Source organism: Penicillium nucicola, assembly GCF_028828085.1.
Source record: "Penicillium nucicola strain IBT 29836 chromosome Unknown utg000006l, whole genome shotgun sequence".
NCBI classification, from domain to species: domain Eukaryota; kingdom Fungi; phylum Ascomycota; class Eurotiomycetes; order Eurotiales; family Aspergillaceae; genus Penicillium; species Penicillium nucicola.
This window is the reverse complement of record NW_026643130.1, coordinates 1,458,420-1,474,431: the sequence shown is the minus strand read 5'-3', so window position 1 is coordinate 1,474,431 and position 16,012 is coordinate 1,458,420. Positions and strand designations below refer to the sequence as shown.

The 16,012-nt window shown below is 47.9% G+C and overlaps 8 protein-coding genes across 8 annotated transcripts; 5 read left to right on the top strand and 3 right to left on the bottom strand.

Moving 5' to 3' along the window:
- Window positions 1-165: 165 nt before the first annotated feature.
- On the bottom strand, window positions 166-1,678 carry N7511_006559 (ethanolamine-phosphate cytidylyltransferase; the record flags this gene model as incomplete). Its single annotated transcript, XM_057128936.1, has 4 exons — window positions 166-492; window positions 540-1,314; window positions 1,374-1,491; window positions 1,552-1,678. 4 exons carry the CDS (start codon window positions 1,676-1,678, stop codon window positions 166-168), a joined length of 1,347 nt encoding a protein of 448 aa, XP_056983492.1.
- A 1,643-nt stretch (window positions 1,679-3,321) lies between these two features.
- Window positions 3,322-4,333, top strand: N7511_006558 (uncharacterized protein; the record flags this gene model as incomplete). Its single annotated transcript, XM_057128935.1, has 2 exons — window positions 3,322-3,524; window positions 3,574-4,333. 2 exons carry the CDS (start codon window positions 3,322-3,324, stop codon window positions 4,331-4,333), a joined length of 963 nt encoding a protein of 320 aa, XP_056983491.1.
- A 414-nt stretch (window positions 4,334-4,747) lies between these two features.
- Window positions 4,748-5,379, bottom strand: N7511_006557 (putative mitochondrial protein sorting (Msf1); the record flags this gene model as incomplete). The annotated part of the gene is made up of 2 exons (XM_057128934.1): window positions 4,748-5,167; window positions 5,227-5,379. 2 exons carry the CDS (start codon window positions 5,377-5,379, stop codon window positions 4,748-4,750), a joined length of 573 nt encoding a protein of 190 aa, XP_056983490.1.
- A 418-nt stretch (window positions 5,380-5,797) lies between these two features.
- N7511_006556 (thioredoxin peroxidase DOT5) lies at window positions 5,798-6,599 on the top strand (the record flags this gene model as incomplete). The annotated part of the gene is made up of 2 exons (XM_057128933.1): window positions 5,798-6,086; window positions 6,259-6,599. The coding sequence occupies 2 exons, from the start codon at window positions 5,798-5,800 to the stop codon at window positions 6,597-6,599; spliced, it is 630 nt and encodes a 209-aa protein (XP_056983489.1).
- Window positions 6,600-7,067: 468 nt separating this feature from the next.
- Window positions 7,068-9,938, top strand: N7511_006555 (uncharacterized protein; the record flags this gene model as incomplete). Its single annotated transcript, XM_057128932.1, has 11 exons — window positions 7,068-7,110; window positions 7,156-7,288; window positions 7,340-7,534; window positions 7,585-7,654; window positions 7,692-7,713; window positions 7,786-8,009; window positions 8,059-8,330; window positions 8,383-8,757; window positions 9,229-9,304; window positions 9,354-9,862; window positions 9,914-9,938. The coding sequence occupies 11 exons, from the start codon at window positions 7,068-7,070 to the stop codon at window positions 9,936-9,938; spliced, it is 1,944 nt and encodes a 647-aa protein (XP_056983488.1).
- A 907-nt stretch (window positions 9,939-10,845) lies between these two features.
- N7511_006554 (DUF1761 domain-containing protein) lies at window positions 10,846-11,404 on the top strand (the record flags this gene model as incomplete). The annotated part of the gene is made up of 3 exons (XM_057128931.1): window positions 10,846-10,870; window positions 10,918-11,222; window positions 11,270-11,404. Exons 1-3 carry the CDS (start codon window positions 10,855-10,857, stop codon window positions 11,402-11,404), a joined length of 456 nt encoding a protein of 151 aa, XP_056983487.1. The 5' UTR covers window positions 10,846-10,854.
- A 797-nt stretch (window positions 11,405-12,201) lies between these two features.
- N7511_006553 (uncharacterized protein) lies at window positions 12,202-12,983 on the top strand (the record flags this gene model as incomplete). The annotated part of the gene is made up of 2 exons (XM_057128930.1): window positions 12,202-12,446; window positions 12,500-12,983. The coding sequence occupies 2 exons, from the start codon at window positions 12,202-12,204 to the stop codon at window positions 12,981-12,983; spliced, it is 729 nt and encodes a 242-aa protein (XP_056983486.1).
- Window positions 12,984-13,059: 76 nt separating this feature from the next.
- Window positions 13,060-15,153, bottom strand: N7511_006552 (rRNA-processing protein MPP10; the record flags this gene model as incomplete). The annotated part of the gene is made up of 1 exon (XM_057128929.1): window positions 13,060-15,153. The coding sequence occupies one exon, from the start codon at window positions 15,151-15,153 to the stop codon at window positions 13,060-13,062; it is 2,094 nt and encodes a 697-aa protein (XP_056983485.1).
- Window positions 15,154-16,012: the final 859 nt, after the last annotated feature.

Sequence of the window (16,012 nt, the reverse complement as noted above, 5' to 3'; positions counted from 1 at the left end):
CAATCTAGACAGGTACTGGATAGTGACCCTAGGTCTTCAAGAATGCAATGGGTGCTGCGCCCCCAAAATAATGAGCTGGCGTATTTTAAGAACCCCCCCCCCAGTTGATGAGGTGTAGCATTATATGTACAGTTGATCTCATTACATTAGTATTTCCTGGGCTGCCTATTTCAAGGCTTGCTCTGCTTGTTCTCTCGACTTGACTAAATCCTCGGCAATTCCTTTATCCAGTTTGGCACGTTGGCGGGCCTCATAGGCTTCTCGGCTCTTCAAAATCCGACCAACAATCTCACCAGCGTTGACGTGCTGGAAAGCATGCTGCTCGGCTTCCCGGAAGATTCCCATTCCCTTGGGGGCGGTGTATGGGTCATATGTCAACGGAATAAAAGTTGTAGGTCCATGGTAGACAGCATCGGGAGTGCCCCATGGAACTGCCTTCAGGTATGGTTCACTGGGCGTGAAAGGTGCAGAGAAAATGACGGCATGGATGTACTACAACCGAGTCAGCATGGTTTTAGTGTGTCAAGGGGCAGACTTACGCGGCACTGAAGTACGCAAAGACCGCGCTCAAAAATGTTCATGATGGGGTAGTTCAAGCCTTTCCAGTGATTGATCACATCATCATCATGGATACCTGCAACGATGTAGGCAGGCGAATAATCTTCGTTGAAGTCCTTCAACCTCTTTTCGGTCTGTTCTGGCTCGTACCAGCCATTGTCGCGGCCTAGCTTTTCTTCGAGCTCCATGACTTTGCGCAAGAACGCAATATGACCCGAGGAGAAAAGGTCGAAGCCTCCGTCAACGTAAACAATGCGCTGCCCGGGCTTAGGGCCCTTTCCATCGACCAGCGTCTCAAAAAGACCGGGCTCCTCAACGAGATGGTCCATTTTGGCTGTGCCTGACCCAGTCCATGTCCAAACTTGAGGACCAGGTTGTAACCCACTCTCATCTGTGGCGTAGTCCTTGATCCTCTGTAAAAGTTCCGTGGCGGAACTCTTACGCTCTTTGGGGCTTCCGAGTCCTTCTTGTCCAGAGAGAGTGTCCTTGACAGATTTCACAAAATGGTTCCTGGTGCACAACAACATACGGCCAACAAGGTCTGTAGTCGATATCCCAGGGGTCCTTTTGACGACACGGAAACGGTCAGCGGCCTTGACAAACCGATAGCAATCATTGCCATCACTGTCTGAGGTGATGTCATCGCCATGAACAACATATTTACAGCCATAATGGGACACCCAGGGTAGGTAGGTAACGTAGGGGGCATAGGGAACGCTCTGAGTTGCCCAACGACACGCGTCGACAGCTGCAACACTGTGTAATAAAAATGTCAGCTGTCTATTTGTGCATGGAATAGGACAAACAAAACTGACCGTTCTTCAAGTGACATCACTGTCGGGCCTTTGTTTTCGAGGATTGCTTGGTCGGAGTGTATCCCCACGTAGAGCTCCTTTCCTAGCTGACGGGCTTGGAGCATAGCGCCGGCATGACCTAGAGAATAACAACAATCAGCTTCCAGCAATTCAGTACGAGGCAATGCTCTATATTTACCGTGGTGGCTGAAGTCGAAGCATCCATCAACCCAAAGTCGATCCTCTGAAATTGGTACATCCTCCTGAGGATCAACTGGCCATTGTCCAGGCAAAGGAATCTGGTCTTCTGGAAGTGTTGAGTCCATACTGATTTTGCGAGAAGAGAGAATGATTGTAGGAAAGAAAGCAAGAAAAAGAAGGGGGGGTATCGACGGGATAAATCACTAGAGAGCACGGGGTACGTCTGGCGGGTAGGGATTTCCTATTTAGGCTGCTGCCGCTTTAATGAGGGAGGGCTCTCAGGGCAGATAACGTTATCAGCACGAGCTCAGAGTCAGTGATGAGGTTGGAATGGTCACGTGTATGATGACTACCGTACGGCAGACTATACACAGCCCCACCGGGTTGTTCATACTACTGAGTCGACCATGGCTATTGCTGCATTTTCACGGTCATAGGTGTTGAAATAAAGAATTCCGACAATCTGGGCTAACGCATTAGTCTTATACGTGTCTACGAGGGTGACCTTTGAGTATCTACATTGTCTTTTAATGACATGGGATATAAGCCTCTGAATAACCGAATGTTAACATGTTAGCATGCTTAGGCTTGGCTTTTGTTTCTCTGTCTCGGCTAAAAGAGTGGACGTAATGATGATTAGTATATCCCGGGATCGAAGGGAGAGTACGGTGACCCTCAAACGCAGAGTGAACGACGCTCCCCATATCAAAGTGGATGTATAGTAAAAGTGCATGTGAATTGGAATGCTTTCTTGACTCTAACTCCTGAAGCCTAGGGAGGACCCCCAATTTGCTTTTCTGCCACATAGTTAAAATACGTACCGAATGCCCCCTACGTCCAAAATGATCTAAGTTATCAAGGCAGATTTGATGCATTTTTAGGTGAAATGGTGTCCATATGACTTCAAATACAATGCTCTCATTCTTGAGCGTTCTAAATTCCGCTCATAATAGGCATTGTTCAAGGTATTCGAGCAGTCAAATATATTCGATCGGTAGGTGCATTCGGACCACTGGTCACTGAGACCACAGTTCACTATATTAGAGTAAAAACATGTTCTTTAGAGTCCGAATACGGGATATTGTTGAAAGCAAGGCAACCTTCCAATCAATCCGTTTTGGTTAAGTTAGATATTTCCAGAAACGCCCGTCTGCGCTAGCCAGAGCACGAACAAGACTCCGTCCCAGGTGGACCATGCAACGTGGACGACACCTGGGCAGTCACGAAACAATTGAAAATTCACGTGATGGCAGATACCGTAGCAATGAACTCGGCATATATTTAGTTCGTGGGCGCGGAGGTGTTGGTTTTCGTTGCGTGAGCTAGATCAAGTATCAAGAGTGAACAGGCATATTAACGACGCAAAATTCTTTTCGATATGACTAGCGTGTTGCATTTTATTGATGTAGCTTAAGTCGCCCATAATTATACTCAGCTCATGCTCAGTGAGTAGAGTAGATCTAAGGTGCTCAGGTGAATATCAGGTGATGCTCAGTGTGCGGATCAGGGCGCTCGGAGGCATTATCCGGTCCATGTGTAATCCCTTCACATTCCTAGGGGTCTGACTTGCGGGGGACTTTCTTTAGATCTCTGTCTCGCAGGACATCCTTTCGCCAAACTTCGAATTTCGCCTATTGTGATCTGATTGGACGCTTCGTGTCTTCGTTCGGAAAAGTTCCTACGTCTTGGGCCCGTGTTCGCAACCCCTGTCGACCGTCCTGTATCGTTTGATTCCCCCCGAAGTCGCCCCAACAACGCAGCAACGGCCATGGTGCCCTCCACATTTGCCCCGAGTTTGTCGCGGAGGGACACAGCCAAGTCGGGTGCTGGATTTGAAAGTTCCCATGGCATCCCACCTCCAGTATCCAGCGGTGGGGGTCTGCTCGGGCCACAGAGTGCAGGCGCAATCTATCAACAGATTCACGAAATGGCCGCTAAACGGATATCGACATTGGACTACTTAAGAAAAGCGTGAGTCGACAATGCAGCCTATCGCCGAAGGAACTAACACTCTTCGTAGTCACGAAGGTCGGGTCTATTGGTTTAATACCGTACATTTCTCTCGAGCTGATATCGCGCGTCTGCCATACTTCGAGGCCCGAAAGCTCTCTCGTCGAGCAATCAACTACTTGCTCCTTGGCCTATCCTTACCGCCAATCTTAGACGTCAACTCAACTCCATTTGAATACCTCAAGGCCCTCAATGCGCTACTCTTGGAATTTGAGGCTTTCCAGCAAGTGCATCCTCCAGACGGGAGTACCTCATCAAGTCTTGCCAGGGCGCGCATCCCACAAATGTTCAAGCGTGCTGCGCATGCAGGAACCAAGACTCGTCGTGCGAGTTCTGCAACCGAGATTGGACTCCCAATGCAGTCCAGTGATCCATCAGATTTGAAGAACACAGCAGGCAATCTTTCATCAACTTCTTCTTCTGCGGCCTCTATTGTGTCTTTTCCATTGACAGAGTCTTCTGATCTTCTCCCCGGAGAAGAATATACATATCTTCTCACTCCCTCATTACCCTTTGAACCGGACTTCTTTGAGACGTTCGCCACCCTGTGCGATGTGTTGATTGACTGCTATAGTCGGCTTACTACGCTAGTGTCATCCCCGTCAGTTTGCACAGTGGCTCTGGGTGAGACGTTTTCCAAAGCCGATGCCAAGCTACGGAAGATCATGGTAGCTGGTGCTGTGCGGGAGTTTGAAGACGCGAGCCGGAATAGCGTCAAGAATGAAGTTGCTGGCGTCAGTCGGGTGGTTCTTGGTGGGCTATTGGGATAGCATTTTGTATTTATGGGGGCGTATATACCTTCCGATCTGGAGTTTGGATGCTTTCAGGAGATTTGGTCTCGGCATATAGTGGGCTTGGGGTTGGGTTTCAAAGGTTATGTTGTACAATGATAGAATTGCAAATCTAAGTTCGAGTGCTTCTAATGGTACGTGCTCGCCTTCTTCTAAGGCAAATTAAATCATGATAGAAGACAATGCGCTGAAAAGATGAACGGTCCAAACTTTTTTAATGGCCATGAGAGTGGTGTTTTTTTTTCCCACAGAAGTCAAGGGTGAAAGACAGATGAAATGAAAACTCCACACGCCACATGCTTCGAAATGCAGAACATACGCCGGAATATGCAGTCGCTTCATGTAAATGGTATCAAAAGACGGTACTGAAAGATGTCGTTGGTGGCAGGTCATTTATGTCTGCATTCGTTGCGTTTCGAGATCACGTTGTTCGCCGAAGACGCGTCGGCTCATTTCAAGGACAGCCTCGAAGCCTTCACGACCAACTTTGGCATTTTCACGGAATCGTTCCACGCTCGCATCCTCAACCTTGTTTTTGATCTTCTGCCATCCACCGCAAAGAGCCGTGATTTTTGCTTCTTGAGTAAAGTCGGTAGTGGTATTCGGGCTGAGGGAGGATTGACAATAGGTGACAGTCTCGCGGACGCTGAGGACATTCGACCATGTGAGGTTCGTCGAACACATGGTGACTTTCTTGGCGACGGGGTCGACATAGGAGATTTCGTAGACATGGGATGTGGTGGTTCCACCTAGCAAGGTGAGAACCCATTGGGGTACAGACTGGTTGCACGTGATAAGACGTTCGGTTCGCAACTAGAGACGAGTCAGTTCGGATTCATCGGAGTCTCTCCTATCGAGTCGAAGTAACTCACGATGCCAGTGCTCGGATCGACTGATCGTGAAAGCGTGTCAACTCCCACGACATGGGTAGACTTGTCGTTCCAGGGACAGTATTTACGCCAATTTGCCGTCGACACCTCGTCCCATGAATAGTCGAAAGTACATCCCGAGGAGAAAACCTTCATTGTGGTGGGCCCTTGATTCACCCTGGTGCTTTTCAAGACAGTCGCAGTGGTAGGAGAGTAAAACGGAAGGGTTCAGACGATAGAGCGAGATATGATTGCCGGGGTACAAGAAGACCGGAGGGGATGAGCCGAGTAAGAAGTAGTATGTGTGTATATATTAAGAATCTAAAGAGGTAGTAGAGGAGTGAGGTGGAGGTGGAGGTTGGGAGAATGAAGTTTCTAGATAGACCAGGAGGCGAATATGAGTAAGAAAGCAGAGAAAAAAAATGGAGAAAGGTGGATTTCGGGCGATCCGTCAGTCGAGGGGAAAATCTAATTTTTTCGCGGGTCAGGGCGCGGGTTTTCCCGGCTGACTAAGGTCTACTCCAACCTGGAGCTGATGCCCTTTCCAGAACTTCACTATCACCACTCCCTCAAAATGGTCGAACTCCGGAAGCGCAAGGCACCAGCTCAACCTCTTCCCACAGAGAAGAAGGCTAAGCCATCCCCCAAGCCAGCTTCCAAGCCCAAGGAGCCAGAGGCTGAAGCTGAGACTGAAGAAAGCCCCGCGCCAAAGGTCCCAGAGGCCGATGATACAATCGACCTGGAGACCTTTGGGGGTGAGATTGAGACCAATGATGGGGTGAAAACTACCTTGCAGAAGCTTATCAATGAGAGCGAGGCAGGTGTGGTGCTGTTCACTTACCCTAAAGCCTCCACTCCTGGCTGTAAGTCCCTATCTCAATCCCTGGCCAATCTGGAATCTGGAATTTGGAATCTGGAACGTGACCTTTTGAGGGGTGCATGCTCCTAATTTCCTAGGCTGTGACAGTTGGCATTACTGCCTTATAAGACTTAATTTTGGTTCCGTCTAAGCACACTAACTCACCATGCACACAGGCACTAAGCAGGCATGCTTGTTCCGTGACAACCACACACATTTGACCTCCACTGGTCTCGCCATTTATGGCCTCTCGGGGGACTCTACTAAGGCCAACACTACCTTCCAGACAAGACAAAACCTGCCATATCCTCTGATTTGTGACCCTAAGGCCACTTTGATTGCAGCCATTGGGTTTAAGAAGTCTCCCAAGGGAACAACCCGCGGGGTCTTTGCCGTGGATAAGAAGGGCAAAGTCTTACTTCGAGAGGCCGGTGGCCCAGATGCAACTGTTGATGCAGTCCAGAAGATTGTTGCCAATTCTAAGGATGGCAGCAAGGAAGACGATAAAACCGAGTGATTTCACGCATGTACATTATTATCAGCGATATTAAGATACCAACCAGGCAATACATGTGCGACGGTGACTTTTATAGACCGTTTCAACCTCATCAAATAACCATCTAGACCTTACAACCCAAGCAATCAATATTGCTGGCATTTTATATGGGTCAATTCAGGCGTGCCACAAAGCCTACAGTCGGGTTCTCAAGGCAAGTGACGTGTTTTATTGGCAGTGTCCAAGTACATACATATATAAACGACCAATCAAGTCTCGCGCGCACCAACTAACATTAATTATCATGAGCTTACCCCTCTCTTCATTGTTTTCTTTCTTTTCATGCTAACAAATATGTTGTTATACTTGGTTTTCTTTGCTTTGAGCCTCGTTGCTCTGCAGCTTTTCACGAACCGAAAAAAGAATCTACCCCCAGGACCAAGAGGAAGATTTCTCATTGGTAATTTCTTCGACCTTCCACCGCCGGGAATGCAAGAATGGAAACATTGGCTCAAGCACAAAGATCTATATGGTGGGTTTTCTTGTGGACTTTTACCACCAAGCTAAGTTCTAGCAGGTCCTCTCAGTTCGATCACCGTCCTAGGACAGACCATCATCATAATCAATGATAGAGATTTGGCATTTCAAATCCTAGAAAAGAATTCTGCAAAGCACTCATCACGGCCACGCCTTGTCTTCGCCGATGAACTGTGAGTCCTAGTCGGATGGTCTCCCCACAAACGACATGTCTGAGTTAAAAGAAGGTCTGGATGGGGCAAACTCCTATCAAGCCAGGATAATACACCACTTCTTCGAGCGTATCGACGAGCTGTGACGAGAGTCATCGGCACACGAGAGTCCGCATCCAAATTCAATGGTCTCCTTGAATTGGAGACACGGCGGTTTATATCTCGTGTATTCCGAGAGCCTAAGGAGCTCCTCCGACATAACAGGACGTACGCAAGAAAACACCCCATTATTAACCAAGCTGATCAAATGTCTACAGGGCGGCCGGTGCTTTCATCTTGAATATAACATATGGCTATCACATCGAGCCTCATGGCGAAGACCCGCTAGTATGTTTGGCTGATCATGCACTCAAACAATTTTCAGACGCCGTCGTTCCAGGAGCATGGTTAGTAGATTTGATACCGGCTTGTCAGTTTGTCCTATAAGTTTCTCGGGTTTGAAGCTCATTGTGGTCCAGTGAAATATGTCCCAGAATGGATGCCGGGGGCTAATTTCCAACGCATTGCTCGTGACCATTTTGAGACACTCACCAAACTGCTAGAAAGTCCATTTGCATTTGCAAAATTTCAAATGAACACAGAAGACCGAAGATGTTTTGTATCAACCCTTCTCAAACAAGGAGAAGATGAAGAAATCATCAAATGGTCGGCAGTAGCCATGTATGGCGGTGGGTCCGATACGGTATGTGTTTGTAGGCTCCTAGCAAGGTTGATTCTGATGTCTTTCATAGACTGTTGCAATTCTAGAAGGATTTTTCCTAGCAATGATGTTGTTTCCTGATGTTCAACGCAAGGCTCAAGTCGAGATGGACACAATATTTGGCAAGCCTACATTTCCAACAGTGGCCAACCGCGACAAATTACCTTATGTGAATGCAATTGTGAAAGAAGCCATACGATGGCACAGTGTTGCGCCTCTGGGAATTCCCCATAGAACAGATGAGGACGACCTCATCAACGGTTTCTTGATTCCCAAGAATGCAATCATTGTGCCAAACATCTGGTATTGACTCTTCTCTATTTCCCTGTTTGCCTTCGTTCTCTGACAAGTACAGGTCATTCAATAATGACTCTTCAATTTATCCTAGCCCACGGGAGTTTCAACCAGAGCGATTTCTTTCCTCTGCGATAGACCCTGGAGATGTGAGCTTTGGCTTTGGCCGTAGAGTCTGCCCTGGGCGTCTGATTGCTGAAACCTCCATCTTTTTGATGATTGCACATACACTAGCTGTGTTTGATATCAAGAAGCCTATTGGGGGAGATGGGAAACAAATCGAACCAACCATTGATTTTACCCCGGGCATTCTAAGTCACCCTGTTTTGTTTGAGGCTGCAGTTGTTCCACGAAGCCAGAAGCACAAGCAGCTCATTCTCGACTTTGAAGAAGCTCATCCTTTTCTAAAAGGGGATTCTGAGACTCTGAAGAAGGTGTATCCTTCGTAAAGTAGAAAATATCCATTTATTGAGATTGTGATTTACATTGGATATGGTTTGAATGTCTTACGTTCTACTCCCGCTCTTCATTGGGGCAGTTAGAGCGTTATAATATACGTTATGAATCATCCCGTAGATGATGACACTTTACTGTGGGCAATTCGGCCAACATTGTTAGTACATGTATTGAGTTGACACCAAGGATAAAAGAGGAGTCTACTGCAGGGCTTCCAGGTCAGGTGTATTCTGAATTAGTAATACCAGATGCTGTGTGGCTCGGGGCCATGATAATCCGTGCCGGGGATCGCACCTCCGGAGTTACCCTGCACCGGCTTGGTTGAAACGCTCGCAGACGCTTGACGATTTCCAAAGCTTCCAGGTTGTAAGTCAAAATCTCTTGAGCAAATACATGTTAATTCATCTTCTCAAGTGTTTTCTTCCGACAATGCGCTGACATTGAGCAATAGAGCAGAGTCTTTCACCATGGCTCGCGGTGCCCTGAACGTCGCCAAGGCGGCATCAAACGCTGTTTCTATTAACCAGGTAGGAATTCCACTATTCAATGCTGGCCATTTACTAAATCTCTGGTCAGAAATACACAGTCCAGTCTACTGGTGTCTGGGAGCGCATCCGTCGCCTTTTGGCTATTGACCCTGAGCGCTCAACTGGTATCCCCTTGAACTCTCAGTTCCGCCTTCCTACCCCCGGTTCGGTGCCTCCTCTAGCCTACGACGACCCGGTCACCCTCCCGGCAGGCGACATTGCCGACAATCCTTACTGGAAGCGGGATGTCCGCCGGAGCTACCCTCAGCTGAGCACTGTGCGCCAGGCCGATGCAGTCAGTCTGCTCACCGTCGGAAGCCAGGCAGCTCCCAAGGATGATATTCTGAAGATTGGAGAGGCTGGCGAGCAGCAATTGATTGCTGTCAAGGAACAGGGTGAAGAGCGAGGCTTGGCTGCTCTGTTCGAGCAAGACAAGAAAAGCATCCAGGGTGTGTTTGGCACCAATGGTCTGCCTCCCACTCCCTGCAACATCAACACTGTCCCTCAGAGCTCACAGTCCAAGTATGAGCTTGGCACCGAGAATGGCTACCCCGAAAAGTAAGATCTGATTCACTTCTCATTGACTGTTTGAAACTAATCATTCTACAGATATCCCTGCCGCACCTTTGTTTGATCATGTCTGCATAAATCAATCCATTGTTCTTACTTCTCTCTTTTTAAGCTATCCCCGGCCTTTTTTATTTTTATTTTTTGATCGAATCCGCAGGATCGTGTATAAAGATCTCATTAGAAGAGAATTATGTCCCAAGGGATCACCATCCCGTATCACTGGATGTGCGCAATCAGTCATCTTCCTGCTCTCTAGAACCAAGGCAAAAACTTAGAATAAGGCAGAGGAGATTGCGAGAATAGAATCGAAGGGGAACAGTATCAAAGAGACAATCAGAACGGCTAACCTGCAGATCACTCTCCACACTCTAACCCCAGCCTGCATAGATAGTACCCAGCAGATCGGGCTAACCTATGACCTGTTATAACAAGTATTTGTGACATATCAACTTAACATCCATCGTCATGAATAAATTACCCCATTCCAGTGTATTCAGGTCTGCATTTGGGCTATTAATGTGAGGGGGCCAATGTAACCTCGAGTATGCCCGGTTTTGTCTAGATGGCCTGAGCAATTGAAATTAAGCAAGTATTTCATTGAAGAGAAAAAGAATTTCAAAAGACTTCCGACAGCCCGGTTCGATGCTCTTATCCCTATTTTACGATATAAGCCATCATTGAGTGCCTAGGTATATTGTACATAGTCAATCCTATCTTACGAGCAATGGTGAGCCCGGTGTAATCAACCCTTCTAACAGATAGTGAAGCAGTCCGCCAGCATTCCTTGATTTCATATATTCCAAATATTCCTGCTATGCAAGAGACAGCTTCCTTGTACGGCTGCGAGCTGACGTCATGGCCTTCCCCAACTTTAGCCTCTTCTGAATCATGACGACGTCACTCTGCTAACCCTGCATTCATAAAGCGCGCTCCGGGGAACTTCGGTTTTTTCCATCTACATACTCTGTATCCAATTTACAATGACTACTCTGCACTGTGAGTATCTCCTGGCAGATACCGAAGTTTATACTTACAAGGTCTAGATCTCCCTCCCGTGAAGCCCTCCGCCATTGCGCTGGGCACAATCTTCACCCACACTGCCTCTCTGGGTATTCTCGCCCCCGTCTTCGGAGACACATACCACCGTGCTCAGGCTGCCAACTCAAAGGAAGAGTTCATCAAGTCGAAGGAGGCTGCCGGTGCTGCTGCAGCCTGGGGAAGCTCTCTCGCTGGAAGTGCCGTGCAGACCTATGGTGTGGCTGCCTTGATCAACGCCACTGGAACCCTGAGCTACAAGGGAGCTGCCTATCTGGGAACACTCATCTTCTTCGCAACATCTGCTCCTAGCGTATGTTCTCTATCTTCTTATCGGTATACCTGCTGACTGTGACCTAGTTCGTGAGCCAAGTCATTGCCGAGAAACGTCCCCTGGACACTGTCGCTGTTGGTGCTGTTTCGAGGGTATTTGAAACCGTCGGACTCAGCTTGTTCTTGACTTGGTGGGGAACACGCACTCACCCCTTCGACTAAATGAGATGACTCTTGTTCAGCTCTAGCTTGGAATATGTCTACTTCTATACGCAGACGTTATGATCAGTGCCATGTTTGTATACCTTAAACTTACAATATCGGATGTAAATGAACACGAAATTGACATCACCATTCCAACTTGAATTGCTCTTTTTACTGCCCCGGTCACTTGATATGTCCATTGTTGTTCATGCGCAGTAAAAACTTCAGACTTGGCCTGCCATGTTTTCATGTGTAATCAATTGTGGCTAAATTGGTGCATCTAATATTTTTTTGTCACTTGTCTGCTTTGTTGATCATGGGCATTATGTTCCAAGGTTGTTTAGGTGAAGGTCAAGTTATACAGATCCACCGAGGTATACAGACTCGCAAGTTGAATCCCCCATTGATACCATGCTACATACAGCTTTCATACGAGACCGCCCTACTGAGAGGATCATAGTATCTTTCAAGACTCCTACATCATGTTATGCTTTAAATTCTAACCCAAATGTCATACTATGTCTACATGCATTGATTTTTGGTGGAGCCCCGAAGGATCTTCGCACGGGCCCGAGCTTATTTCTTGATTGACAGCAAGAGGTTTATAGATGTAGTCAGTTAAGTAGGCTGTAGGAGATACCAACATATTCTGACTGTCAATTATAAGTCCAGAATTTTTCACTGGTTACTGAGGTAGTTCTGGAAATATTTAGAACACTGGGAATCGCCACTGATTATGTGATCCTTATTTTGCGACGCCGGGGCAAGTTTACACCCCACCAAAACTTTCTTCATTTCTCCTTCAAGCCCCAACCATGATAGAAACGCCCAGTTCTCCGAGTCAAACGTCTGAATTTGACATCAGTGAATCTTTGGCCCCCTCCCGGGAAAAAAGATCCGCCGTGACCACTGAACTCACGTTTGATGGGCTCTTGAAAGAACCATTGCTACTAAAGGAAGACCTCAAAGATGGATGCGGTGGACAATTGTGGCCTGCAGGGATGGTTTTGGCCAAATACCTCTTGAGTCGCCATGCCACTGATCTATCTGATAAATCAATGTGGGTTCCAAGAATTTTATCGCTGTCATCTGTGGGTTCCTAACAACCAGCAGTGTTGAACTTGGCGCAGGAGGCGGACTCGTGGGTCTTGCCATAGCACGCGCGTGTCGTCTTGAAAATCCGATCTATATCACAGACCAAGAACCTATGTTTTCTCTAATGGAAGCCAACATTGAACTAAACAACCTCACCCCGAATGCGACTGCTGCGATACTAAACTGGGGAGAACCGATCCCAAACCAGGTACCATCGAAACCCGACGTGATTCTCGCTGCCGACTGTGTTTACTTCGAGCCAGCATTCCCACTCTTGATCACCACACTCCAGGACCTTCTTGGTCCCAACTCGGTTTGCTACTTCTGTTACAAGCGCCGCAGACGTGCCGACTTGCGGTTCATGAAGATGGCCAAGAAGGCCTTCGATATGGAGCAAATCCGGGATGACCCAGGCGCAGAGAGTTACAACAGAGAAAACATTTTTCTCTACACAATACGGGCAAAAAGTCTAGTCCACCAAAAGAATAGAGACATGTTATGATATGTGCAATGCTAGAACAAAATAGATTTAAATCTATAATTTTACACCCCCCCAATCTGCCCGTTCCCACAACTCTTCACAATTTCAATGTGTCTCCTCTGGTTTTGGTGCCTGCGTCGACAGCGCCACCATTGATGTCTGTTACGCGACCCTCCTTGTCAATGACCTTGACTCCTCCTTTCTTTAGGTCGGACATCATCTGCTGTTTTTCAGCTGCCTTGCCAGGCTGTTGGCGAGCGGGTTCGGCGTTGGCCTTCTTCGAGGTCTTTTTGTTGTGCCTTCTGATCTTGGCCTTCTCCTCGCGGGTCATCTCATCCTTGGAGATGGTCTCCCCGTTCTTCATCACCAATTCTCCTGCGACCCGATCACCATCACCGGGAGTGTAGATCTCCTGCGGTGCAAGTCCCACCGGTCCGGCGGCAGCACTGCCAGCTGTGGGGCGTGCCTCCTCCATCATGATTGTGGGTGCGTCGGTGACAACGTTGATGCTGGCCTGTGCGATCTTAGGCTTGTAGTGCCAGTTACATAGCGTATCCAGCTGGGAGCTGACCTCGTTCCAAAGGTTGGTGATATCGGTATGCTCCCGCATCAACTTACGATCCTTCGAATCAACGTAGTTTGGATCGTTAGCACGAAGATGATCGGCTTCATACATCTCGGCCAGACCCTGTTGGGGTTTGGTATCATCCAATTCAAACCGGCCCCTTCGTGTAGCTTGTGCGTCTGATGCACCTGGCCGACGACGAATGACCTCATCGAACTCTCCGGCAAGAATCCGGCGCTTGACAAGCTCTTCAATGTCCTCGGTCGTCTCGTTGGTGACCACGGGAACCGGTTTTCCAATACGTTCAAAGTCAAGATCTTCTTCGATAAGGGAGTTCACAGGTCTCTCGACAGCCCTGGCTTCACCAGCAAGCATCCATTCTTTCTTTGCGACATTGGCCGCTTCCAAGCGACGGATTTCATCGGCAATCCGTGCCCTTTGTTTCTCGTGTGTGGAACGTGGAGCACCAGGGTCTCCGGATTCATCAAGAGCGGTATCCTCCTCGGCACTTAGAGCATCATCATCGTCGAACAAGTCCCGTCGCACATCGGCCATGGCACGGTCAACATCATCGTCCTCCACTGGCGCATCAGGCTGGGTTTTGGGAAGCGCGCGCATTTTCTTAGAGGATGCTTTACGTGGCGGAGGCGCGAAAAAGTCGGCGTATTTGATATCACTGGTGTTCGCCCAGCCAACCGCATCACCGGCATCCATATCCATGGCGTCGTCGTCGTCGTCGTCATCGTCGGAGTCGCCGTTTAGATCAGCATTTCCAAAGGTCGGTCCTTCTTCTTCGCTGTCATCCATGTCGTCCTCATTTTCCCCGGTCGTGCGGGGGTTCTTCGGTGTGTCAGCGCTGCGAACAGGCGCGGCGCTTCCAGACATTAACGGGTTTGTATGCCAATCCACATCCTCCTCATCGCTGTCCTCGCCCTCCTCGGGGCCTCCCTTAACATCCTGTCGCTCCAAAGCCTCGGACTGCTTATTGAAATCGTCGATAGAGAAAAATCCATCGTTCAATCCGAACCTGTCCTCGACATAGACTTCAGGCTCCTGTTCCGTAGAGCCAATAGAAGATTTCTCGTCATCCCAGTCTTCCATCTCATCCTCTTGGTCCACATCGTCAGATCCCATCGTGGATTCTTCTTCGAGATTGTCTTCGACATCCGAAGCCTCAGAAATGTCCTCTAACATGCTCTCATTGCTGTCACTATCGGTTTGCGCGGCCTCGGGGTCCGACGCATCATGAGCCTGTTCATCATCCGACATCGACAAATAACCACTGTGTTGGGTGATCAAAGTGATATCACGTTCGACTTCATCGCCAGTTGACTCGAGAATTCGGGTTGCCTGCTCCCATATTTGATTCGAAGTGAAGCCATCCACATAAAGGTTCTTTAGCTGGAGATTAGCTGAATCAGGTTCAGCGTCTGACCTTTTGCGCTTTTTGTTGAGTTGTCGGCGAGTGGTTTGGGCGTCCACGACAGAGCCAGCGAGAGAGTCCAGAATGTGCTTCGCAGAATCCACAACAGTGGTGTGTAAATCGCTAGTGGGGCGTAAAAACCCCCATGGAGAGGAAAGGGCGGAGGAGAGAGGCATTTCTAATTGAGTGGCAGCCTTCCCCATTGCGAAAGAATGTCTATCAAGGAAATGCGACAAGCGGGAAAAAATTATCAAGGTGTACGGGCGGTGAGCCAATCAAACGGCAATTTGATAAGATAAGGAGTATACACGAACTGACAAGTTCTAACAGAACAGCCCTGGAGACATATGAATGAGGCATGTAGGTGATAATTTGGTTATTTTGTTCAAGGAGTGCCATGTTGCTTGAAAACTATCATGGTGGCTTTCATGTATTCATATCAGGGTACATCCCGGAGTCCACCCAGTCTATATTATCCACTCGAAATAATTGTAGGACTTCAGCGAGTACTTAAAGACACAAGTTGACATGCTCACCTAGGTTGACAAGTACCCAGCTTGATCCTCAATATGTTGAATCTAAGTATATATACTGTACGTTCACGTGGGTTCCTATGCTGTTATGACGCCAATCTTCCATCATGTACGTAACTTTGATGGCAACTTCATAGATCGATTGTTCTAGATATATAATTTCGTCTAGAATGAACAAAATGCGTCACTCATACATCAGCCAAATAGTTATGATTGGGAGATATAGTTGGCCCCAGGGAGGACACTTGTCAATGGCAAGCATCGAAAACATTGAAGGACCCAATGTGGACAGTACCTAGCCACACAGCAAGGCCAACATAGAGATTTCTCTGGTAGCCCAAACTTCCTAATTAATCCGATGCCACTACCAGCCTATCTAGTTTTTTGGAATCCTGAGATGATTGTCATAGTGACGATGGGCCAGGTCTTGCGGAGTAGAGTGTCTTATATAGTGGCCCGGTTTGCATTGATTATACTCTGCACAGATCTATCTATCAAATAAGGATACACTAGGATATCAATTCATATT